This window comes from Gorilla gorilla, chromosome 20 (assembly GCF_029281585.2).
Source record: "Gorilla gorilla gorilla isolate KB3781 chromosome 20, NHGRI_mGorGor1-v2.1_pri, whole genome shotgun sequence".
NCBI classification, from domain to species: domain Eukaryota; kingdom Metazoa; phylum Chordata; class Mammalia; order Primates; family Hominidae; genus Gorilla; species Gorilla gorilla.
The window spans coordinates 11684515-11710494 of NC_073244.2; the positions used below are offsets into that span (position 1 = coordinate 11684515).

Below are 25980 nucleotides of genomic sequence, written 5' to 3' on the forward strand. Positions count from 1 at the left end.
GGAGGAGAGGGAGGGGAGGGGTTGGGACACACAGGGCACGGTGGGCTGTAGAGAGGATTTGGGCTTTTCCCCCAAGTGGGGTGGGAGCCATGGAGGGCTGTGGGCAGGGGAGGGGCGGGACCTGACTTAGGGGCTCACGGGCACCTTCTGGCTCAGGGGGTAGCCAGGTGACCAGGGCAGAGGGGACTACGCTTGTCGTGATGATGGAATCAGACCAGAGGCAGATCTGGGACAGATTCTGAAGGCAAAGGGGCTCGAGATGCGGGGAGGGCAGGAGCAGCTCTTCAGTCCCAGGAGGGGCACACATCAGCCCCGTGGGGTCTTCTCAGCTGTGTCCCACCCCAATCATGTCAAACGCATTTATAGGAGCCCACAGCCCACACTCAACACAAGTTTAAAGGAGTACAGTTGTGCTCAAGTTGGCAGCGAAAACACCTTCCTTTTCTCAGTGAGGTATTTTCTTTCTTTCTTTTTTTTTTTTTTGAGACGGAGTCTCACTCTTGTCGCCCAAGCTGGAGTGCAGTGGCGCGATCTTGGCTCACTGCAAGCTCCGCCTCCCGGGTTCACGCCATTCTCGTGCCTCAGCCTCCCGAGTAGCTGGGACTACAGACGCCCGCCACCATGCCAGGCTGTTTTTGTATTCTTAGTAGAGACAGGGTTTCACCGTGTTAGCCAGGATGGTCTCAATCTCCTGACCTTGTGATCCGCCCGCCTCGGCCTCCCAAAGTGCTGGGATTACAGGCGTGAGCCACCGCGCCCAGCCCTTAGTGGGGTGTTTTCGCTCCAATCTCCAAGACCACTAAGAAAGTCTTAAAGGAACAAATTGCCATTTTCCAAACAATAGCTATTCTTAGGAGAAGAAGTAACACTTCTTTTAGCTACTGCCAAGCCCTGGGAAGTCACCTCCTGGGCCTCAGTTTCCTCATCTGTAAAATAGGACTAATGCCTAACAGAGCTCACGCAGGGCTGCGCAGACTAAAATGAGCCAAAAATAATAATAACAACTGCACCTGCCTGGCAGGTGGGAAAAGCTTGATGTTCCCCACCCCCCCCCTTTTGTCTTGCGAACGTTTTCTTGGCTCACCCAAGAGCTTAGAGACCCCCGGCGGTGGGGCCTGGGTCAGCGCCAGCCCAGGCCAGCGTTATTTATTTATTTATTTTTGATACAAAGTCTCACTCACTGTCTCCCAGGCTGGAGTACAGTGACGTGATCTCGGCTCACTGCAACCTCCACCTCCCAGGTTCAAGGGATTCTCGTGCCTCTGCCTCCCAAGTAGCTGGGATTACAGGTGCCTGCCACCACACCTGGCTTATTTTTGTATAGTAGAGACAGGGTTTCACTGTGTTGGCCAGGGTGGTCTGAAACTCCTGACCTCAAGTGATCCCCCAGCCTCGGCCTCCCAAAGTACTAGGATTACAGGCCTAAGCCACGGCGCAGGGCCAGGGCAGTGTTCTTGGAGCCTTGTCTCTGCTGGGGATGTGTCTCCAGGGATGGATTCTCGGGAAGCAAGTGTGTGCCCTGCAGCCCCCAGGCACCTCTCCTGGGCCAGCAGGCCCCTGATCGCCCACGGCTCTCCCTCACAGCAGGCCTCTGCTGTTGCTGTGTGCTCTGCCTGGACCACCCTCCCGCTGGGTACACATGGAAAAGCCTCTTCATCCTTGGGCCCTCTCTGCTGCGCCACTTCCTCCTCTAGGAAGCCCTCCTAGCTCCCCAGGGAGGCTCTGCCCCTCCTCAGTTCCAGCCCTGACTGCCTGGGGCTGGGAAGGGCTCCATGAAGTTCAGGGTAAACTCAGGAAGGGTCCCCCATGGCCCATCAGGGAGCCTGCTGGGACCGATGTTCCAGACGGGGGCCCTCTTGTGTGTGGGGTGGGAGTGACGTCAGCCCTCCACAACCTAGTAAATGTTTATGGGCCAGGGGGCCTGGGCTTTGGGGTTCCCTGGAACCCAGCAAGAGACCACCCCCTCGTGTTCCATTCTAGGGGGCCTGTCCTGCAGGCGAGGTGGGGGCACCTGGCAGGCCTGCGCCAACCCTGGCGGCTGGCCCGGAATGGGCTGGGTGGGCGGCGAGCACAGCTCCTGGTCTGAGCCGTCGGCTCCCTTGAACACAGGGGGCACCTGGGGCTGGGAGGTGCGAAGGGGCTTGCTGCCTTTAAATTTCAAGCTCCACTACCCAGGGTGGGCCTTAGTGCGTGCATCTGTGGAAGAGGGCTAAGAGATCTGGTACAGGGTTTGGGCCGCACACGGGCCTGGAGGGCTGGGGAAGGACTTGCAGGGGGTGGAGGCCTGCGTGGAACCGGTCCCAGAAGCGGCCATGGTGCAGGGCTGAGGGTGACCGTCGTGGGGACGTGGACTAGTCTTTTCTCCTGTCCAGCCTTCGGTGTCCTTGGCTGGAGGTTTGGGGCTGTATTGCCCATTCCTATAAGCCATCACTTCTTGGCTGCTGTGGGCACAATGCATGGGAAGGAAGGGGGATGAGGGACAGACAAGGCCTGGAGTGCGGAGGAAGGGATGGAATCTGACGCCTGTGTCACCGCGGGGCTGGGGGCCTGGGGATGACCACCCGGGTCCACACTGCCCAGCAGGCCGTGCTGTGGTGGGCGCTGCCCCCTGCCGGCCACAGTAGAGACAGAGGCCGGTGCCCTTGAGTGGATGGGATGCCCGTGAGTGGATGCGATGCCTGCAGGGAGCTGGAATCGTCTTTCTTTGTGGGGCATCTCTGAGGGGCCCTTATTCCCATTTACCAGGTGGGAAAGCTGAGGCCTGGGTGCTGCCGTCCTCTGAGGACAGAACAAGGAAAGAATCAAGTTCTGGGATTTGAACCCAGAGTGTTTTAACAATGACTCTATTCGGGCTTGGACAGGTGTCAGGGCCCCTGCCCCTCTGGGTGCGGGGTGGGTGTGTCCGCCCTTTCTCAGGGAGCCCGAGGCCCGGGCACCCAGCTCCGGAAGTGGACGTGACCCTGAGCTGTTGCATGCCCCCCTTGTGCTGGAACACGCGTGGACATCTGTGCTCTCTCGAGAGGACTTCGAGGCAGGCGCTGGAAGCAGGGACCCAGAATCTCTGTACACAGTGGCCGGGCACAGTGGCTCATGCCTATAATCCCAGCACTCTGGGAGGCTGAGGTGTGAGGACTGCTCGAGGCCAGGAGTTTGAGACCAGCCTGCACGACACAGTGAGATCCTGTCTCTACAAAAAATAAAAATAAAAACAATTAGCTGGCTGTGGTGCTGTACACCTGCGGTCCCAGCTACCAGGGAGGCTGAGATGAGAGGGTCACATGAGCCAGGAAGGTCAAGGTTCCAGTGAGCCATGATCCTGCCACTGCCCTCCAGCTTGAGAGACAGAGCAAGACCATGTCTCAAAAAGACGAATTTTTTGGTAGAGACAGGGTCTCATTGCGTTGCCCAGGCTGGTTCCAAGCTCTTGGCCTCAAGCAATCCTCCCACCTCAACCTCCCAAAGTGCTGGGATTACAGGCTCAAACCACCAGGCCCAGCCTACAAAATTTTTAAAAAAAATTAACCAGGCATAGTGGCGGTGGCCATAGTCCTGACTACTCGGGAGGCTGAGGTGGGAGGATTGCTTGGGCCTGGGAGTTCCAGGCTGAGTTACTACTCGGGGGTGGACAGAGAAGGATATGAGGCTGAAAGTGAAGTTTGGCTTTTCACATCTAGGCCCCACGGATAGGCTTGAGAAAAGGGAAGAGATGGGGCCGGACACAGGTCAGGAGGGGGCAGGAGGGCCATAGCCAGCCCTGCCGGTTCCTGCTGTCCCCAGCCCACCAGCAGGGCCCAGATCCATCCCAGCTGGGGCTGTGCACAGCTCCGCTCCCCTGGGTGGAGCCTGGAGCACCCTAATTTGCAGCCCACCGCAGCATGTGGGAGCTTGCAGGCTTCCTCTCCAGCTGCCAGGGAGCATGAGCCAGTTCTGGAGAAGGGGCCCGGGGTAGTGCCAGCATTCCAGGGCCACCTAAATCACCGGCCTGACAGGTGGCGGGAAGGGATCGCAATTCTTTCCCTTGTCGCTGCCACCAGCCAGGTGCTGAGGGGGGTCCTGTCCCGCTCTGCCCCAGCCCCAGGGGCTGCAAGTGACCTGCCGGATGGGGACGGCTGCTGGGCCAGCCTGTCTGGGGCTCTCCGCTCCAGTGCCCAGGAATTTGGAGACGGGGCCTGGGCGTGTTTTCCACATGTTGTTGGCTTTGGGGACAGGCCCAGAGAAAGGATGGCTCAAGATCTGCAGGGGCGTTGTGACCAGAGCCCACAGCGCTGAGGGAAGGGCTGTGGGCGGCAGGGCCCAGTTTCCACTTGCTGGCAGGTCACTGGCACGCTCCCGCCCTGCCCTGGGAACTGGAGGAAGCAGAGGCTGGGGCGCATCCCAGCCATCTCCCCTCCTGGGCTCCCGATGGCCCCAGCCTGATGCACTACCAGTTCTGTGGGGCCAGGCTGGTACCCTTGGCAGGGACGGCAGGCGGCAGGCAGGCGCGTGTGCAGGGGGCCTTATCTTATCTCCCTTCCTCACTCCCTCCCAGATCCGCCCTCACCGGCCGCTGTGTCGCCGTCATCAAGCCCTCCGGACACTGACACACACATAGACACAGAATTTATTTCTGGACGCATTCTGCAGGCTGGAGGTCCCGGCAGGCACAGGGCTCACACCTTGGGTTTTGCAAACACCTCCCAGCCCTCCAGCTGGCCCATCTTGACCAGGGAGGCCGCTATGCCAAAGTACACACAGGCGGCGGCGCCAATCCCGTAGTTGTGCGCTGTGGGAGTGGGAAGGTGATGTCAGGCCCGGGTGGGGCTCGGCCGGACCAAGATGCTCCACGCCCTGGCCGGTGCCCACCCTGGGAGCCAGACTGAGACCCCTGACAGGACACTCTCTTCAGGGATTAAGTCACTCAGGAAGAGGGCCCTAGACTCTGGAGATGTGGAAACTGACGCACAGAGGGAGGCCGGAATCCAGGTTGCTTCCCAGCAGGAACCCAGGCTGTGGGTCCTCATCCCGCCCCACACTGACTACCCCCTGCCAGAAGGACACCGTGCTGTCCCCGGCTGGGGCTGGGGCAAGGCTGGGCACCGGGCCATGGTGACACATCGGTGTGTCTCAGTCTCTCCTTTGCCCTTGGATGCCAGGGCCAGGACACGCATCTGTCCTGTGGTCTGCGTACCGAGGAGCCCAGACAGTGCCCCCACTTCCCCAGGCTCTCCTGCTCTGAAGCCTCCGGGCCAGAGGAGGAAGGAGTCGTGTCCCACACACCAGGACCTAAAGGGACTCACACCCTTTGAAGAGAGACAGGGAGGCTGGCTTGGGGAGAGGGAGAAGTTCCAGCCCGAGCTGGGCTACAGTCAAGACCTCAACCCACCTCCAACCTCTGACCAGTTCCAGTGGGAGCTGGGGAGGGACAAGGCCTCCCCAAGGTCTTGACGCAGAGACAGCAGTGACGGCGTAGGCCCTGCCCTCGCACCCTCCCTCTCTGCCTGCCTGGAACCTGCCATTCATCACTCCCAACATGCCAGGCCAGAGCGGCTGAGCTGCAAGAGGGCTCGTTCACTCCTCCCGCCGGCCCTGAGGGCCCGAGCCTTGGTGGGCTGGGGGTAGGCCAGGCGCACAGGTGGGCACTGACGCCAAGCCCGGGCCCATGGGAAGGCAGGAGTGATGTCTGGCTCATGCTCCAGATGGGCTCCCCTGTGCCAAGCGTGGCCTCCTCCACCAGGACTGCACCCTCTGATGGCTGCAAAGAATGCCACTTGCTCCTCCAGGTGACCTCGGGCCACTTAATTCCCTCCCTGAGCCCTAATACCCTTTTCTGTAAAGTGAAGGTTGCAGGGGCAGCCCCCCTGCAGGGCTCCAGGTGCAGGGAGAGAGATGGCAGGGCGAGACTCCATCCATCCTCCTCTCTGACTCACAGGCCAGTGGCAGAGACAGGGGGTGACCTTGGTGACCTATGTTCTCTGACAAGGCACGCAGAAGGAAGGCGGCACAGAGCGAGGGCGGCGGGGATGCTGGCTTGTGCACAGGGTGGTCAGGACAGTGAGGGGAACAGCATTCCACCCAGTGCACTGCCCATGCAAAGGCCCTGGGGCAGGACTGTACCTGGCATGTAGGAGGAGCAGTGAGGAGGCCCGTGTGGCTGGAGCAGAGTGAGGAGGGGAGGGTGGGGAGGGGACAGGGCAGGTCAGGGAGGGCCACAGTAGGTGCTTAAGCAGCAGCAGCAGCTGTCGCTATGACTGAAATGGCTGGTGTTCAAGAACGCTGCTTTGCTTCTTGTCCGGGATGGAACAGAGAGGGTGGAGGATGAGCAGAGGTCAGGGGTCATTCTGCCAGGCTGGGAGGAGGGTGGGGGTGGGGAGGGGCCCACTCACTGCGTGCTCCCAGAGTCAGGCCTCCGGCGCAGCCACCGAGGAAGTAGTTCAGGGGGTCGTCGGGCTTCTCGCGGACATGGGCGCTGATGCAGGTGGTGAGGCCAAACACGGCCCCGACAGCAGCTGTGGGGTAGACGGGAAGAGCAAGGGCCTTGAGATGGGCACAGCAGGAGCCTCTTGGGCGTTCACTGCCAGCGTCTGGATGGAGAGAGATGCCACGGGTCGGCTGCTCACTGTGCATGGCAGCCTCCTGGCCCCAGTCCTGGAGCTGTTCTCCTGGGCCTCCCCACCCTACATGTATTCCTGATAAAGGAACACCCGACTTTCTCCGGGTGGCCAGCACTGTGGACACGGGCTGCGGAGTCAGGGAGAAGAGGCAGCCATCGAAGGTGCTCTGAGAGCTGGGGCTGTGCCAGGAGAGGGCCCAGCCATGCCCAGCCCAGCGTGCTCACCTGCAGTAAACGTGTATTGTCCGACCTTAGCCACTCCTTCAAGGAAGGTGCCCGGAGGATTGAGTGTGACTCTGTAGGCAGCGGCGGTCAGGCCTGCGAGACAGAGGAGGGAGGCTGTTCAGACCCCACTGCTGCTAAGCCCTTGCTTGGCCGGGCACCCCACTGGGTGGTCTCCCTCCCTCAGTCCTCACGATGCCCCCCCAGGTGGCTCCCAGTAGCCCCCCTTCTTTGCCCATAGTGCCCCCAGCTGCTGAGTGGCAGAGCTGGATTTGAACTCGGGTTTGCTGCTCCAAAATTGGGGGGCCTCTCACTTCCTTCCCCACTCCCCGCCAGGCCTTCCTTGGCCACCTTCTCAAGCCTGACCAGTACTGGCTCCTGCAGAGCACCTGCTGGGTGCCCATCAGCCATGCTGGCCCTGGCAGGGCACCGGCCAGCAGACGGAGACTCATCCACGTGGTGGACACAAGAACAGGCCTGAGACCTCAGTTCTGAGGCTGCTTCCGGCCTCACACCGCCAGCTCAGCGGCGCTCCCCACAGGCCCTGGCACCAGGGCCCCAGCTCCAGGTTCCCATCAATGGCTCTATTCTCCTGTGGGGCCCGGGGCTCCTGGGCCTAATCCCCCTTGGCCGCGGCTCCGCTTCCCTGCCTGGCTGCCAACGCCTCCTCCTTGCCACTCTCGACCCCCTCCTGCTGGCAGCTCGGGCCTGGGCTCGTCCCGCACACCTGGCTGCCTGGCTGCCGCCCCCGCCACCCAGCCTCGCCACTCCGGTCAGCTTTTCCATCTCTGCCATTTCCCCGGCCGCCTGGCCCCTGACATTGGCTTCTATGCATGAGGAGCCTGGGCCGGGGCCGGGCCCAGAACTCAGGGCCAGGTAGGTGGTGGGGACGGAGGTTTGATCCCAGCCCACCGTCCCTGCTGGGTGCCTAGGGGCGTCCTGAGTGAGGCTGGGCAGGCCCTTGGGCCACCTCCTCCCAGAGCCCGCCCAGCTTCACCAGCCCCTCTATGGTGGATGGGCAGATTAAGCCAGCCCGAGCCGGGGCTCCCCAATCCTCTGCCTGACTGCTCAGGGCAAACAAGCACCCCCCTCTCCCTACAGCCTCGAAACATAGCCCAGTTGCAGGCAGGGACCTCCTGGGGCCAGCCCATCCCAGAGAAAACAGAACTGCCAGGGATGGGCCCAGTCCCGTTATCCCCTCCTTCACGGGAGGTGAAGGGACCTCCGAGATGTAAAGCAATTCTCCAGAGGTCACCCAGCACAGCGAGCCTGGACGCCAGGCAGGTCTGACCACAGCCTATGCTTCACCTGCCACGACTGCCCCAGGGGAGTGGGCTCCACCCCAGTTCCCCATCCAGCTTCAAGGGACCCATGGGACATGCCAGGCCTGGCAGTGACCCCCCCCAGCAGCACCCTAGCCTCAGATCCAATTCAGCTCATGTTGGTTCTGTCCCTCAAGAGCGACTGGGGGGACTCTCACATCCAGCAGTGGGGTGAGCACATATTCAGAGCAGCCCACAGGAGGGACCATCTGCTCCCCACAAGCACAGATGGGGAAACTGAGACCCAGGATGCAGAGAAAGGGACCTCATATAAAGAGTACCTTGTGGATCTAGTTTCTCCTAATCCCACACCAACCCCTGGGATTCCTGCTCGACCTCAGAAAGGTGAATGGAGGACCAGGAGCAGTGGCTCACGCCTGTAATCCCAGCACTTTAAGAGGCCAAGGTGGGCAGATCAATTGAGGTTAGGAGTTTGAGACCAGCCTGACCGACATGGTGAAATCCCTTCTCTACTAAAAATACAAAAATTAGCCAGGCGTGGTGGTACACGTCTGTAGTCCCAGCTACTCGGGAGGCTGAGTCAGGAGAACCACTTGAACCCAGGAAGCGGAGGCTGCAGTGAGCCAAGATTGTGCCACTGCACTCCAGCCTGGGGGACAGAGTGAGACTCCGTCTCAAAATAAAAAAATTAAAAAAAAAGAAAGGTGGATGGAGCGGAGTGCCAGGTCTGGGGGCTGTGGCAGGAAAGGGGGTTGCTACTGCATCCACGGTAAGGGACTGGAGTCCAGTACAGCCGTTCCCCCAGGACTCCCCACCTGCTCCTGGCCCAGCAGCCCCATCCTCAGTCACACTTCAGTCAGTGCACACACACACATACACACATCCCCCCCTTCGAAATTCTTTTATGTATTTACTAATTGAAAGAGAGCTGGAGTCTATGAAGATTCTTTTTTTTTTTTTTTTTTCTTGAGATAGAGTCTCGCTCTGTCGCCCAGGCTGGAGTGCAGTGGCGCTATCTCGGCTCACTGCAAGCCCTGCCTCCTGGGTTCACACCATTCTCCTGCCTCAGCCTCCCGAGTAGCTGGGACTACAGGCGCCTGCCACCACGCCCGGCTAATTTTTTTGTATTTTTAGTAGAGACGGGGTTTCACCATGTTAGCCAGGATGGTCTCCATCTCCTCACCTCGTGATCCGCCTGCCTCGGCCTCCCAAAGTGCTGAGATTACAGGCGTGAGCCACCACGCCCGGCCTCTTTTTTTTTTTTTTTTGAGACAGTCTTGCTCTGTTGCCCAGGCTAGAGTGCAGTGGTGCAAACTCGGCTCACTGCAACCTCTGCCTCCTTGGTTCAAACAATTTTCCCACCTCAGCCTCCCGAGTAGCTGGGATTACAGGCGCCTGCCACCATGCCCAGCTAATTATTATTATTATTATTATTGTATTTTTAGTAGAGACGGGGTTTTACCATGTTGGCCAGGCTGCTCTTAAACTCCTGACCTTAGGTGATCCACCCGCCTCAGCCTCCCAAAGTGCTGGCATTAAAGGCATGAGCAACCATGCCCGGACTTGAAGATTCTTAATGGGAGGGGACTGCCAGCCCTGCCTGGGACCTGAAAAGTCCTGATCCAGGGCTGGGCCAGCCATGACAGTCTTATAACCCTCTCATCTCAAGAGGGAACTGACAAGACTCAGTGACGCCCCCAGAACTGTCACCGAGGGACTCCTGGGCGGAACCTCCTTACGCCACCCCCACATGCCAGCGGTCCTGACCAAGGGACCCCTAGAGCTCATGGAGCACGCCTGACACGGTGAGTGCGCCCACTATCCTCCATCCCTTCCAAAGTCCTTGAACTGGGAGTGGACGAGCTGGGACCCCCTGATTATCCCATAGAGGTCAAGGACTGCCCCACCCCAACTCTGCCCCAGCTGTCATCCAGCTGTGGTGTCCTGCCACATCCACCCCTCCAGGAGCCCCCAGCACCCTTCAAAAGGCCCCCTTCCCTCTGCTCCCCAACTGCTGGTTTCCTCTGAGCCTCCCACAGTGACCGCCAGACCCAGTGTGAATTCATTCATTCATTCAGCTACTGCCACTCATTCATTCATTCATTCACAAAGTTACCGAGTACCTAACAAGGTGCCACATTCACTCATTCATTCACTCACAAATGGTGCCCACAAGATGCTTCATTCATTAATTAATTCATTCATCCATAGTTATCATGTGCCCACAGGTCCTGGGCTCTGCTGAGTACAGTCTCCCCGTCGTCCAGGGTGCCCAACTCAGGGAAGCCAGCCAGGAAACAATTTATCTCCCTCAGATGAGAAGTGAGGGGAGCCCCGAAATGAAGTGAGTGGGGCAGTGAGGGGAGGACCCAGAAACACGTTTCAGCAAGTTCTGCACAATGAGTGGAGCTGGTCACTGAAGAATTTAGGGAGAAGGGTGGGTGCAGTGGCTCATGCCTGTAATCCCAGCACTTTGGGAGGCCAAGGCGGGCGGATCACCTGAGGTCAGGAGGTTGAGACCAGCTTGGCCAACATGGCGAAACCTTGTCTCTACTAAAAATACAAAAATTAGCCAGGCACGGTGGCAGGCACCTGTAATCCCAGCTACTTGGGAGGCTGAGACACAAGAATTGCTGGGAGGCAGAGGTTGCAATAAGCCAAGATCGCACCACTGCACTCCAGCCTGGGTGACAGAATGAGACTCCGTCTCAAAAAAAAAAAAAAAAGAAAAAAGAAAAATTTAGGGAGAATGAATGTCACCCTCGAAAACCCCGGGGCACCCTTGGAGGGCTCACAGAAGCCACTGATCACCCCTAAATCTAAATCTGATGCCATCAGCGAGCTCCTGACATGGCAACTCTATCAAAAGTTCCAACCTCCCCTTCTAAGACCCTCTGGGGAGCACCCCCTGGTCTCAGAGGGCCTTCACTCAGCAGCACCACACCCCGAGACAAGCTGTCTCCTCCAAAGGCCTCCTGAGACTGCAGCCCACTCATTTTGTATTCATGCATGAGGAATGCACACACTGTCTCACATGAATACCAACATGCACGTCTTTCTCAGTTTCAGATCCCATCCCCTGGGTGGCCCCCTTCAGCCCTTTCTCTTGAAGACCCTTGATAAGGACCTGATGGGAACACTCCTTGCTTCAGAGACCCCTAGGAGCAGGTCAGCCGACCTGGACTTGCAGCCCAGCTTCAAATGACCCTGGAGCAGTTAATATGCTTCTCCAACCTTCAGTCCCTACCTGTAAGAAATGGAGACACAATAACGTCTGTCTTACTATTAATAAATATGCAAAATATGGGAGTGATGATTAGGTCTGCCCTAATTCAAATGCCTCCCAATGGCGCCGCAACTTTGGCCGGGCCCTGTTTCACATATGCTGGAAATACAGAGTTGACCAAATTGATTCCTCAGCTTACAGACACAGCAGGTTGTAAAGACTGTTTCTTTGGGGTTTTTTTTTTTTTCTTTTTGAGACGGAGTCTTGCTCTGTCGCCCAGGCTGGAGTGCAGAGGCGCAATCTCGGCTCACTGCAAGCTCCGCCTCCCAGGTTCACGCCATTCTCCTGCCTCAGCCTCCCGAGTATCTGGGACTACAGGTGTCCACCACCACGCCCGGCTAATTTTTTTTGTATTTTTAGTAGAGACGGGTTTTCACCATGTTAGCCAGGATGGTCTCAATCTCCTGACCTCGTGATCCACCTGCCTCGGCCTCCCAAAGTGCTGAGATTACAGGAGTGAGCCACCACGCCCGGCTGGTTTTGTTTTGTTTTGTTTTGTTTTTTGAGACAGAGTCTCACTCTATCGGCCAGGCTGGAGTGCAGTGGCACAATCTCGGCTCACTGCAACGTCTGCCTCCTGGATTCACGCCATTCTCCTGCCTCAGCCTCCCAAGTAGCTGGGACTACAGGCACCCGCCACCATGCCTGGCTGATTTTTTGTATTTTTAGTAGAGACGGGGTTTCACTGTGTTAGCCAGGATGGTCTCAATCTCCTGACCTCATGATCCGCCTCCCAAAGTGCTGGGATTACAGGCGTGAGCCACCATGCCCGGCCTATTATTTTTATTTTTTGAGACAAGGTCTCGCTCTGTCGCCCAGGCTGGTGTGCAGTGGTGCAAACATAGCTCACTAGAGCCTTGAACTCCTGGTTTCAAGTGATCCTCCTGTCTCAGCCTCCTGAGTAGCTGGGACTACAGGTACGCACCATCATGCCCAGCTAATTGTTTTACTTTTTTGCAGAGATGGGGATCTTGCTATTTTGCCCAGGCTGGTCTGGAACTCCTGGCCTCAAGCGATCCTCCCACTTTGGCCTCCTGAGCGCCCGATTACAGGTGTGAGCCACCGCGCCTGGCCCAGTTTGTAAAGATTCTTCATCAGAGGGAAGAGGACTTCCAGCTCCATCTGGGACCTGATGAGTCCCAACCTGTGGCTGAGAATTAAAGGACATGATGCCCATGAAACGCTCAGGCTGGAAGGGGCAAGACTCAGATTTACTCTATGAGAGAATGCCAGGGCCGGCCGGGCATGGTGGCTCACGCCTGTAATCCCAGCACTTTGGGAGCCCGAGACGGGCGGATGGCCTGAGATCAGGAGTTCCAGATCAGTCTGGCCAACATGGTGAAACCCCGTCTCTACTAAAAATACAAAATAATTAGCCAGACGCGGTGGTGTGCGCCCGTAATCCCAGCTACTTGGGAGGCTGAGGCAAGGGAATTGCTCGAACCAGGGACATGAAGGTTGCAGTGAGCCGAGATCTCGCCACTGCAGTCAGCCTGGGCGACAGAGCAAGGCTCTGTCTCAAAAAAAAAAAAAAAAGGAGAATGCCAGGGCTTGTGGGTCCCCTTCATTCCCCTGCAAGGCTACCCTCATAGTAGCTCCTGATCCACCTCACCTAGGACCTCTCTGGCGGTCCCAGTAAAAGCTTCAGGTGTCCCTAACCACCCAGCACCCCCTGACCACAGAAAGACCTCATCCCACCCCAAAACTTTCTCGAACATCTGTACCGCCCTCAGATGCCCCAATCACGACTCATGATCCCCTCCAACAATCTGCTACCCCGTTGGAAAGTCTCGTGGTCCCTTAGCTCCTTGGACCTGATAATAGCCCTGTCTCACTCCACCATTTCCCCGAGCGTGGCGATAGCTTGGGACCGCCTCAGACGACCCCAGGGACTAGCTTGTCGCATGTCACGACCTCCCAGTGCTCCCCAACCCTGCTGGACCCCCTACCAACATCCATTACACACAAGATCCCCCCCCCACCACGACCGCCCAAGACACCCCGATGACGACCACGTGCGTACCCGCGAGACTCCCAGACCCGTTCGATCCAAACAGCCCCCAGTAACCCCACGACCTCCCTGCGGCCTCGGCCCTCCACCCTCGGGGCCCGGCCGGCGCTCACCAGCGACGCTGGCAATACTGGTGGTGCTGTAGGCTTTGCGGTGGCAATCGGTGCCATCGGGGATATCCCAGTACTGACGAAAAACCTTCGGCGCCATAGCCTGCAATCCCGACCCCACACCACGGACCCCGCCGGCTCGGGAAGCGCAAGGGCAGCCGCGGCTGGCTATCGCGAGACTTCTCGGGCTGCGCGCGCAACCTTTCGGGCTAGCGGGCCGGCAACAAGTGAGCAACTTTATTGATAGGCGCGCACATGGACATGGATCGCGCGCACGCGCCGGGGACCGTCCTGGTGGAAGAGAGCAGCACGTGGACCTCCAGGCCGATTCCCAGAGGGTGAAACTGAGGACGACTGCGATCAGTGCAGACAGATTTCGCTAGTCCCAGCTCAGGGAGTCCTAGGTTAGGGACTACTCGAGGCGGGGACTAATCTACTAGGGGAGGGGCCAGGCTCAGACTGGGACGGGCGGGACTCCAGTTGATAGGAGCAAGACATGACGAGACAATGACTGTGGGGCGGGGCATGGCGGCGATGTGGCCACACCCAGTGTCAGAATCTGCGTAGCGAGTGGTCATGCCCTGTGGTCAGTCACCAAGCTGAAGTCTGAGCCGCGTGCACTGTTTTGGGCCGTGGACAGGATCAGGGGCGGGGATTATCGGGAAAGTGACCAATGACAATACGAGAAGCTCAGCGGGACGTGGCCTCTGTTCAACCCGCGGCTGTCCCACGCCCTAGGCCGGATGAAGTACACAGGCGCTTGACTTGGGGGCGTGGCTAGAATTGGAGACATAACCTAAAAGGGACTTGACCAATCTGAGACTGTATAATGGATGAAGGGGCGAGGCCGTGCCTGGATCTACCCCTGACAGGCCACAGGTTCGGGGGGCGGGGTCAGGCTTGCTGTTTCGCGGAGTCCGGGCCAATCTTGGTGTTAGCTTCCAAGTAGGGCGGGGACAGTATCGAAGGTGTGACCAATCTCGTTTCCAGAGCCTGAGTTGCGCGAGCCGCCAAAAGATGTGGCCAGCCTGGGGGCGTGGCTGTCAAGATCTTGTCCAATCCTAGAGTGAGCCCAAACTCGGGGGCGGAGTTTCATGATCCCGGAACCGGTGGTAGTGTTTGGGTTTGAGGAGAGAGCACGACCCAGCCCTGTGGGGTGGGGTCTAGCGGGGTCAGCGACCAATCGCGCCGAGGTCTGGTGGGGCGGGGCCATCCCGGGGGCGGGGCCTGTGCCAGTTCCGGGCCGCCTGGGGGCGTGGCCGGGCCTGTACAGCGGCCTGGGCCATGTCGGCGCCGCCCGCCCTGCAGATCCGGGAGGCAAACGCACACCTGGCAGCCGTGCACCGGCGCGTAGCGGAGCTGGAGGCGAGGCTGGATGCGGCGGAGCGCACGGTGCACGCCCAAGCCGAGCGCCTGGCCCTACACGACCAGCAGCTGCGCGCCGCCCTAGACGAACTGGGTCGCGCCAAGGACCGGTGAGGCCCGGGGCCGGCCAGGTAGACTTCACCGAGGCGGTAGGCGGAGGCAGAGCCGAGGCTGGAAAGCGAGGAAGGGCAGGGGGAACCGTGTGCACTTGTATGGACGCTAGACTGAGTATGGGATTGATAAAAACACCAAAAAACTCGAATTAGTAATCAGTATGTAAAGTTGCGAGAAGTGACACAGGTGTGGACCTCTAACTTCAAACAGGCCCACTTTCCCACAGGTGCTGAGCGACGCAGGGACCACAGACCGCCCAGCGTAGGCATTGGGAGCCATAGCAGGCTCTTCAGCAGGGGAGGAGGGGATCATATCAGCATTTTAACTTTTTAAATTTATTATTATTTTTTTGAGACGGAGTTTCGCTCTTGTCGCCTAGGCTGGAGTGCAGTGGCGTGATCTCAGCTCACTGCAACCTCCACCTCCCAGATTCAAGCGATTCTCCTGCCTCAGCCTCCCGTGTAGCTGGGATTACAGGCGCCCGCCACCACGCCCGGTCGATTTTTTGTATTTCTAGTAGAGACTGGTTTTGGTCACGTTGTGCAGGCTGGTCTCTAACTCCTGACCTCAGGTGATCCGCCCACCTCAGCCTCCTAAAGTGCTGAGATTACAGGCGTGAGCCACCGCATCCGGCCTAAATTTATTATTTTTGAGGCAGGGCCTCACTCCTATGCCCAGGCTGGAGTGCACCTCGACCTCCAGAGCTCAGGTGATTCTCCCACCTCAGTCTCCCAAGCAGCTGGGACTGCAGGCGTCCACCACCACGCATGGCTAATTTTTTGTATTTTTTTGTAGAGACAGTTTTGCCGTGTTGCCCAGTTTGGTCTTGAACTCCTGGGCTCAAGCAATCCTCCCACCTCACCCTTCCAAAGTGCTGGGATTACAGGCGTAAGCCACCACGCCTATTATTTTTGAGACAGGGTCTTGCTCTGTTGCCCAGGCTGGAATGCAGTGGTGTGATCTCGACTCACTGCAGTCTCACCCTCCCTCCTCAGCCTCTCAAGTAGCTGGGATTACAGGCGTGCAACAGCACACCTGGCTGATTTAAAAAAAAAATCCTTTAGAAATGGGGTCAGACTATGTTGCCTAGGCTGGCCTTGAACTCCTGGGCTCAAGTGATCCTCCTGCCTCAGCCTCCCGAAGTGCTGGGATTACAGGCACGAGCCACCATGCTGGCCCATATCAGCATTGTTGAAGAGTCCCTCTGACAGCTGAGGATGAAAGAGATGAGACAGGCACCCAGGGAGGTGGGAGGAGCTGGGGCCCAGGTGGGAACTATTAATTCAGAGCTAATTGGACATATTCATTTTTACTGAGCACCTGCTCTGTGCCAGGCACTCATTCATTCATCTTCATTGAGCACCTACTGTGTGTCAGGCATTCTGCTGAGTACTGGAGCACATCAGTAAGACTTAGCCTTGCCCATTGGGCATCCACAGTCCAGTGGAGAGACAGACATGTCACTGGGCAGTTACACGGCCAGTGTACGTTGGCCGGTGGCGAACGGCCATGATGGAGGGGCATATGGGGCTCTGAGGGATCTCAGAGTGAAGGCTTCCCAGAGGAAGAGCCTACTAAGAATAGGTGGGAAAAGATAATGGAAAAGAACGAACTGCAGGAAGAGTGAGGGGACAAAATGAAGGTTCTCATAAGAAAATGCCATAAACTGGCTGGGTGGTGGCTCACGCCTGTAATCCCAGCACTTTGGAAGGCTGAGGCAGGCAGATCACCTGAGGTCAGGAGTTCGAGACCAGCCTGGCCAACATGGCGAAACCCTGTCTCTACTAAAAATATAAAAAATTAGCTGGGTGTGGTGGCACGCGCCTGTAGTCCCAGCTACTCGGGAGGTTGAGGCACAAGAATCGCTTGAACCCAGGAGGCGGAGGTTGCAGTGAGCCGAAATTGTGCCACTGCACTCCAGCCTGGGCAACAGAGAGAGACTCTGTCTCAAACAAACAAAAAAACAAAATGCCATAAATTAAGTGGCTTAAACAAGAGGTTTGTTTCTCAGCGTTCTGGAGGCTGGACGTCCGAGAGCAGGGTGCCAGCATGGTCAGGTTATGGGAGGGCCCTCTTCCGGGTTTGCAGATTTCTGGCTTCTCTCTGTGTCTTCACAGGGCAGAGAGAGCCAGGGAGTTCTTTTGTATCTCTTCATATAAGCACACTAATCCCATCATAGAGACCCCCACCCTGACAACCTCATCTAACCCTAATCACCTCCAAAAAGCTCAATCTCTAAATACCCTTCTGCTATGGTTAGGCTTTGTGTCTCCACCCAAATGTCAGCTTGAATTGTAATCCCATAATGCCCACGTGTTGTGGAAGGAACTGGTGGGAGGTAAATGAATCATGGGGGATGGATTCCCCTTCATGCTGTTCTCATGATAGTGAGTTCGTTCTCACGAGATCTGATGGCTGGGCGCAATGGCTCAAGCCTGTAATCTCAGCACTTTGGGAGGCCGAAGCGGGCAGATCACCTGAGGTCAAGAATTCGAGACCAGCCTGGCCAACATGGTGAAACCCTGTCTCTACTTAAAAAAAAAAAAAAAAAAAAAAAAAATTAGCTGGGCATGGTGGCACATGCCTGCAGTCCCAGCTACTGGGGAGGCTGAGCAGGCAGAATTGCTTGAACTCGGGAGGCGGAGGTTGCAGTGAGCCGTTGCAGTGAGCCGAGATCACACCACCGCACTCCAGCCTGGATGACAGAGCTAGATTCCGTCTCGATCAATCAATAAGGGAGATCTGATGGTTTTATAAGGGATTCCCCCTTTGCTGGTCTCTCACTCTCTCTCCTGCTGCCCTATAAAGAGGTTCCTTCCATCATGATTGTAAGTTTCCCGAGGCCACCCCTAGCCATGTGCAAATGTGAATCAATTACACCTCTTTATAAATCACCCAGTATCAGGTATGTCCTTAGAGCATCGTGAGAATGGACTAATACACCTCCCATTGGGGTTAGGACTTCATCATATGAATTTTGGGGAGACAGAAAGATTCAGTTCAGGCTGGGTACAGTGGCTCAGCCTGTAATCCCAGTACTTCGGGAGGCCAAGGCGGGCAGATCACTTGAGGTCAGGAGTTTAAGACCAGCCTGGCCAACATGGCAAAACCTCGTCTCTACTAAAAATACAAAAATCAGTCAGGCATGGTGGCGCATGCCTGTAAACCCAGCTACTCGGGAGGTTGAGGGAGGACACTTGTTTGAACCTGGGAGGCAGAGGTTGCACTGAACTCCAGCCTGGGCAACAGAGCGAGACTGTCTCAGAAACTATAATAATAGGCCGGGCATGGTGGCTCACGCCTGTAATCCCAGCACTTTGAAAGGCCATGGCGGGTGGATCACGAGGTCAGGAGTTCGAGACCAGCCTGGCCAGCATGGTGAAACCCCATCTCTACTGAAGATACAAAAAACTAGCCGGGCGTGGTGGTGGGCACCTGTAATCCCAGCTACTAGGGAGGCTGAGGCAGGAGAATTGCTTGAACCCTGGAGGCGGAAGTTGCAGTGAGCTGAGATTGCACCATTGCACTCCAGCCTGGGCAACAGGGCTAGACTTCATCTCAAAAAATAATAATAATAAAATAAAATATAATAATAATAAAAACAAAGAAACATTCCGTTCATAACCAGGGAGGACCCTGAGGCAGTGGTGAGGAATGTGGGCTTTATCCCGAAGGTGATGGGGAACCTCTTGCGGGTCCAGAGCAGGGAGGAGCAGGTGCTGTGGTCCTCAGTTCCGTAATCACCTCCTCTTGCCTTCCTGCCAGTGAGATTGCCACACTCCAGGAGCAGCTGATGACCTCAGAAGCCACTGTCCACAGCCTTCAGGCCACCGTGCACCAGAGGGACGAGCTCATTAGGCAGTTGCAGCCCCGGGCTGAGCTGCTGCAGGACATCTGCCGCCACCGGCCACCCCTGGCTGGGCTGCTGGATGCCCTGGCTGAGGCTGAGCGCCTGGGGCCCCTGCCGGCCAGTGACCCCGGACACCCACCCCCCGGTGGGCCTGGTCCACCCCTTGACAACAGCACTGGGGAAGAGGCGGACAGGGACCACCTCCAGCCTGCAGTGTTTGGGACCACAGTGTGAGCCTGGAATGCAGATTACAGAATGGAGACAGAAAGCCACTGCTGTCAGTGTCCTTGGGAATCACCAGCACCCTGCAGGGGGACCCTACGGCAGAGCCAAAGTCCTGTCTAAGCATCAGAACAGGCTGAACAGTCACAAAGTTTTCAAATAGGCCCACAGGCCAGGTGCAGACGTTTAACCCAGACAGAAGTGTTCTTGTTTGTTTTTAAGCTTTGAATCAGTCACCCTTGCTAAAAACCTGGCAATGCAAACACAAAGATCTGGATTTCTGGCAAGACTTGGCCAAGCTTGCCTGGAGTTCAGGGCACCCTCTTTAGCTAGGGTGTGAGTTTCTGTTGGTTTTTTTTTTTTTTTTTTTTGAGACAGAGTCCCACTCTGTCGCCCTGGCTGGGGTGCAGTGGTGCGATTTTGGCTAACTGCAACCTCCGCCTCCCAGGTTCAAGCAATTCTCCTGTCTCATCCTTCAGAGTAGCTGGGATTACAGGCGCCCACCACCACACCCGGCTATTTTATATTTTTGGTAGAGACCGGGGAGGGGGGGGTTTCACCACGTTGACCAGGCTGGTCTCAAACTCCTGACCTTAGGTGATCCACCCGCCTCGGCCTTTGAAAGTGCTGCAATTATAGGCGTAAGCCACCATGCCCGGCCCTAGCCTAGCTTTTGTAGCATGCAACTGTCTCCTTTTTATACGCCCTAAAGAATCTATTTTTGAACTCCTTGTTTCTGCGCTGTCCTTCTTAGCCCAGGACATTCACGGTGCTTTGCTTGTTGTCAAACCAGGGAAAGGAGAAAACTCCTGTGCCTTTCTGGGCCAGCCTGTCACCCTGGCCTGGTCGGCAGCCATTCCCCTACCTCCTCACTCAGGGAACTGTCACACCAGGAACCGGCGAGGGGCACAGCCTGTTTCAGACCAGAAAGGTCGGAGGCCACCCACGGCCTTCAGGATGGCGCCCGCCTGCCTGCCTGGCAACAGTGACCCATCAGTGCAGTAACAATGGGCCCATTTTCTCCTCTGGATGAACAAGGAAGGGGGTTGTTTGTACAAAAGAAAGGCAGGCTGGGGCCTGTCTGTGCTCAAGAATAAACCGGATGATTTCCTGGCCTGGGTCCTTAATCCTTTCATCCTGGCCTGGGGGCAAGAGGGAGGCCCTCTGTGTTATTTGTGCCTCCTGGTAGGGTCCTGCTGGGCCAGGTAGAATCTACGGAGCGTAGGCCAAGCACTCTCTACAGCGATTGCATCTAATCTTCGAGTTTCCCTGTAGACACAGGCTTTGTCCTCATTTTACAGCTGTGGAAAGTGAGGCCCAGGCCGGGCACGGTGTCTCACGCCTGTAATCCCAGCACTTTGGGATGTGGGTGGATCACCTGAGGTCAGGAGTTTGAGACCACCCTGGCCAACATGGTGAAACCCCGTCTCTACTAAAAATATAAAAATTAGCCGGGCTTGGTGGCGGGTGCCTGTAATCCCAGCTACTTGGGAGGCTGAGGCAGAAGAACTGCTTGAACCCGGGAGGTGGAGGTTGCAGTGAGTGGAGATTGCACCACTGCACTCCAGCCTGGGAGACAGAGTGAGACTCAGTCTCAAAGAAAAAAAAAAAAAAAGAAAACAACAACAACAACAAAAAACAGAGGCCCAGAGGTGTGAAGGGAACACACTCTGGGTCTGGAGGGCCAGGGCCACTTCCAATTCTGGGGGAAGTTATTGCTGAAATTCTGTTTTCTTTCTTTCTTTCTTTGTTTTTTTTTAAAGAGACAAAGTCTCACTGTTGCCCAGGCTGGAGTGCAATGGTGTGATCACAACTCACTGCAGCCTCAAAATCCTGGTCTCGGCTGGGCCAGTGGCTCACACCTATAATCTCAGCACTTTGGGAGGCCAAGGCAGGTGGATCACCTGAGGCCAGGAGTTCGAGACCAGCCTGGCCAACATGGTAAAACTCCGTCTCTACTAAAAACACAAAAATTAACCGGGTGTGGTGGCGCGTGCCTGTAATCCCAGATACTTGGGAGGTTGAGGCAGGAGAATCACTTGAACCCGGGAGATGGAGGCTGTAGTGAGCCAAGACTGTACCACTGCACTCCAGCTTGGGTGACAGAGGGAGACTCCGTCTCAAAAAAAAATCCTGGGATCAAGCTATCATGCTACCTCAGCCTGCCAAGTAGCTGGGACCATGGGCATATGCCACCATGCCTGGCTGCGTTTTTGCATTTTTTCTAGAGATAAGGTCTCATTACATTGCCCAGGCTGGTCTTGAACTCCTGGCCTCAAGTGATCCTCCCGCATTGGCCTCCCAAGAAATTCTTACTAAACATTTACAAATGAGATGCCAAAACAGCACTTCAATAATAGTGGTTATATTTTATAGTTCTCTACACAGAAAAAAAAAATGCTGCTTGTAACACTCATAGACATGAAAGTATTTCTCTGCCTATTTAAATAACTCTGGATTGCAGTGAGCCACCAGGATTTTGGCAGCCAGATGTCACCATGATTTCTCATAAAACTGATGATGTTACATCAGTGGTGGCCTGAATCAAGATGCTGGGATGCCTGTAACCTACAGATTGGTTTCAGACTCCAAAAGCAACCTCTTTTTTTTTTTTTTTTTTTTTTTTGAGACGGAGTCTGGCTCTGCCACCCTGCCACCCAGGCTGGAGTACAGTGGTGTGATCTAGGCTCACTGCAACCTCTGCCTCCAGGGTTCAAGTGATTCTCCTGCCTCGGCCTCCTGAGTAGCTGGGATTACAGGCATGCACCACCATGCCCAGCTATTTATTTTTTTAGTAGAGATGGGGTTTCAAAATGTTGGCCAGGCTGGTCTTGAACTCCTGACCTCAAGTGATCCGCCCACCTCAGCCTCCCAAAGTGCTGGGATTACAGGTGTGAGCCACCGCGCCCGGCCCTGGCCTCTTTTTTTAAGTTATTTATTTATTTTTGAGACAGAGTCCCACTCTGTCACCCAGGCTGTGGTGCAGTGGCATGGTCTTGGTTCACTGCAACCTCTGCCTCCCGGGTTCAAGTGATTCTCCTGCCTCAGCCTCCGGAGTAGGTGGGATTACAGGCACCCACCACCATACCTGGCTAATCTCTCTCTTTTTTTTTTTTTTTTTGAGACAAAGTCTTGCTCTTGTCCCCCAGTCTGGAGTGCAATGGCGCGATCTCGGCTCACTGCAACCTCCGCTTCCCACGTTCATGCAATTCTCCTGCCTCAGCCTCCCAAGTAGCTGGGATTACAGGCACATAACACCACGCCCAGCTAATTTTTTGTATTTTAAATAGAGACAGGGTTTCACCATGTTGGCCAGGCTGGTCTCAAACTCCTGACCTCAGGTGATCTGTCTGCCTCGGCCTCCCAAAGTGCTGTGATTACAGGCATGAGCCACTGCGCCCGACTGACTAATTTTTGTATTTATAGTAGAGACAGGGTTTCACCATGTTGGCCAGGCTGGTCTCGAACTGCTGACCTCATGATCTGCCCGCCTCGGCCTCCCAAAGTGCTGGGATTACAGGCGTGAGCCACCGTGCCCGGCCAGTTTATTTATTTATTTTTAAGAGGCGGGGGTCTTGCTCTGTAACCCAGGCTGGAGTGCAGTGGTGCGATCATAGCTCACTGCAGCCTCCAACTCCCGGGCTCAAGTGATCCTCCTGCCTCAGCCTTCCAAGTAGATGGGATTACAGGAACACACCACCATGCCTGGCTAATTTTTTGGAGTTTTTGTAGAGATGGGGGGGTCTCACTATGTTGCACAGGCGGGTCTCAAACTCCTGGGCTCAAGTGATCTTCCTGCCCTGGCTTCCCAAAGTGTTGGGATTACAGGCATGAGCCACTGCACTCAGGCAAGGCAACTTCTGACAATATAATTGTGCTGTGAGCGAGGTAAAGCCAGGCTTGGAGAAGGCTCCGATTGATGATCCTTGGGTCGGGGCGAACAGTGGGTCCTCAAACAGGGCCCACGTTGCAAGTCCTGGAAAACCCACCCATCTTAGCGGGCAGGTATATCCGACGTCTCAGTTGAAGGCCTTCGGTGAGGTGGCTTCGTCTCTTGAGGTTTATATCCAGGATCAGGGCTGCTCTTCCACTCGGGGTCACAACCTCTGGCTCACCACCTTGTCAGGAGCCAGCCCACTAAGTCACGTTTCAGGCCTGAAAACCAACAACAAAAGATCCGTAAAGACAGAAATCCTGGGACTGGCTCCTAACAACCACCAGTGACAAGCTTTGTGGCAGTGAGCAGAGGTGTCCCTCAGGCTCAGCTCAGTCTCTGTGGGTTGCAGGACCTGCCCTTGGAGATGGGCCTGGGTGGGAGGTCTTAGGGCCCCAGGACCTGGGCCACCTGGGGCTTTTTTTTTTTTTTTCTTTTTGAGGTGGAGTCTTGCTCTGTCGCCCAGACTGGAGTGCAGTGGTGCGATCTTGGCTCACTGCAAGCTCCACCTCCTGGGTTCAAGCGATTCTCCTGCCTCAGCTTCCTAAGTAGCTGGGATTACAGGCGCCCACCATCATGCACGGCTAATTTTTGTATTTTTAGTAGAGGCAGGGTTTCACCATGTTGGTCAGGCTGGTCTCAAACACCTGACCTCGTGATCTGCCCAACTCGGCCTCCCGAAGTGCTGGGATTACAGGCGTGAGCCACCACGCCCAGCCCACCTGGGGCATTTTTGTTGCTGGACAATAGAAACGAGTTCTCTATATGTTCCTCAGGCTGGTCCAAACTCCTGGGCTCAAGTGATCCTCCCACCTAGACCTCCCAAAGTGCTGGGATTTCAGGCATGAGCCGCTGTGGCCGGTCAGAACCTGGGGCCCTTTTGAACTCTGATTCCTCAGCAATTTTGTCAGCCCTGGCTCGGGCTGAGAAGCCCCTGTGAAGCCAGAGAGGGAAAGGGACCTGTCCAGGGTCACACAGGAATCATGCCTGGAGCCTCCCCAGCCACGGACTTGTCTCCATCCCGGGCATTTCAGCCCCTGCAGGGCAGTGGCCTGTCTGTCCCTCCTCCTTGGAGCCAGGAAGGGATGCAGTGCCACAGGGATCTGGCTCTGTCCCAGGCCCTGTGCGGCTGGCAGTTGAGTAAGCAGTCCGGCTGGGCGCACCCATCCCTCCCCCACTCCCCACTGCCCAGCACAGTGCATTCATGCAGCTGGGCCCCGCCCCATCTCCAGAGGCACCTTCCACTAGCAACAGTCTCCCCAGGCACAACACAGCTAACACAAGGCCCCGCAGGCAGGACTCTGGGACAGACGCAGGCCAGGTGAGCGTCTGAACAAGGGGTAGTCGGCCAGGGTGGGCTTGCGGGAGTCCCCACCTTGACCTCTCTCCCTTCCAGCTGCCCAGAGCCCAGACCAAGCATGGACGCCGTGGATGCCACCATGGAGAAACTCCGGGCACAGTGCCTGGCCCGCGGGGCCTCGGGCATCCAGGGCCTGGCCAGGTGAGCTGTCCCCTCTCACCTTCCTGACCCCGACCCCTGAGACCACTGTTCCAACCGTGTCCCCTGCCTCCAGGTTTTTCCGCCAACTAGACTGGGACGGGAGCAGATCCCTGGACGCTGATGAGTTCCGGCAGGGTCTGGCCAAACTCGGGCTGGTGCTGGACCAGGCGGAGGCAGAGGGTGTGTGCAGGAAGTGGGACCGCAACGGCAGCGGGACGCTGGATCTGGAGGAGTTCCTTCGGGCGCTGCGGGTGAGCCCCCACCTCACAGTCAAGGCGTGTGCCCTGGGCATGGGGCGACAGAGGATGCTGAGATGCGGAGACAGGGGACTCCTCCCTAAGAGCTGCTGTTAAGAGGCGCCTGCTGGGGCATACAGCCCCAGTGCTCTGCACAGCGTCTTGGGGGTTTGGGTGTGCTACCCACCACCCCCAGTCACCACCTCCTGTCCCAGCCCTCCATGTCCCAGGCCCGGGAGGCTGTCATCGCAGCTGCATTTGCCAAGCTGGACCGCAGTGGGGACGGCGTTGTGACGGTGGACGACCTCCGCGGGGTGTACAGTGGCCGTGCCCACCCCAAGGTGCGCAGTGGGGAGTGGACCGAGGACCAGGTGCTGCGCCGCTTCCTGGACAACTTCGACTCCTCTGAGAAGGACGGGCAGGTGGGTGGCTGCGCGGGGGGCCCCCTCCCCAGGCAGTTCCTCGGCCGTGCCCCCTCACGGCCCTCTGTTCCCAGGTCACACTGGCGGAATTCCAGGACTACTACAGTGGCGTGAGTGCCTCCATGAACACGGATGAGGAGTTCGTGGCCATGATGACCAGTGCCTGGCAGCTGTGAGCAGCTCCAGCTCAGCCCTGCTGCCCTGGCCTGTCACTCCCCACCCCCGCCGGAGACCTCCCTTCCCTGGGCCCCTTCTCTCCTGGGCAGCCACACCACAGAGCGGGGAGGGGCAGGTGGGGGAATGGAGGCTGCAGGACTGGCTAGACCAGGTCCCTGCTGGGCCACCAGGCGGAGGTGGGACAAAGGTCCTAACAGGAGTCGCTGGCTCAGGACCCCAGGGAGAAACGCTCTCCCCACCCACGCCATGCTGACCAGAGGCCTTGCAGCCCCTGTGGATGCCCCCGCCGAGGTCCCCCGATCCCCCCACCCAGACTGCTGCTCCCCGCCCCTCCCTTGCGGGTCCCCCAGGAAGCCAGGTGACCCCGGGTGGGAGGCTGTGTGTGGAGGCCATCCTGGAAGGAAGTTTAGACCTGCCCAGGTGTGGAGCGAGGGGCACGGGGGCATCCTAACCTCAGAAACTGAAATAAAGCCTTTGAAAAAAAAATCTGTAAAACATCAACCCCCAATCAGAAGATGGCAAATGGGGAATAAAAATAGCAGTTAACACGTCCAGCGGGCCCAGTATCTACACTCTGGTGAGCAGCCCGAGGCTGGGAGCTCTGGGCAGGGGCAGACCGGCGGGGCCTTGCAGCAGGGGTGGGGGTAAAGTGCGGGTG

General features: G+C 57.0%; 2 protein-coding genes and 1 pseudogene across 9 annotated transcripts; 1 reads left to right on the forward strand and 2 right to left on the reverse strand.

Annotated features, from left to right (window-relative positions):
• Positions 1-1105: 1105 nt before the first annotated feature.
• Positions 1106-4504, reverse strand: LOC129528862 (uncharacterized; annotated as a pseudogene).
• Positions 4505-4582: 78 nt separating this feature from the next.
• NDUFA11 (NADH:ubiquinone oxidoreductase subunit A11) lies at positions 4583-14029 on the reverse strand. Its single transcript, XM_004059821.5, has 4 exons — positions 13505-14029; positions 6815-6907; positions 6363-6485; positions 4583-4762 (listed from the first exon to the last, which is right to left on the reverse strand). The coding sequence occupies exons 1-4, from the start codon at positions 13599-13601 to the stop codon at positions 4650-4652; spliced, it is 426 nt and encodes a 141-aa protein (XP_004059869.1). The 5' UTR covers positions 13602-14029; the 3' UTR covers positions 4583-4649.
• Positions 14030-14724: 695 nt separating this feature from the next.
• Positions 14725-25873, forward strand: LOC101125570 (vimentin-type intermediate filament-associated coiled-coil protein). 8 transcript variants are annotated; one of them, XM_055371405.2, is made up of 6 exons: positions 14738-14976; positions 18746-19060; positions 24383-24487; positions 24561-24738; positions 24939-25064; positions 25220-25873. In XM_055371405.2, exons 1-6 carry the CDS (start codon positions 14786-14788, stop codon positions 25319-25321), a joined length of 1017 nt encoding a protein of 338 aa, XP_055227380.1. In that variant the 5' UTR covers positions 14738-14785; the 3' UTR covers positions 25322-25873. The 8 variants fall into 8 exon arrangements, with proteins under 8 accessions (XP_055227382.1, XP_055227380.1, XP_055227379.1 ...); XM_055371404.2 differs by having other exon boundaries at positions 14740-14976; positions 24939-25145; XM_063702024.1 differs by having other exon boundaries at positions 14918-14997; positions 24939-25145.
• The last annotated feature ends 107 nt before the right edge of the window (positions 25874-25980 follow it).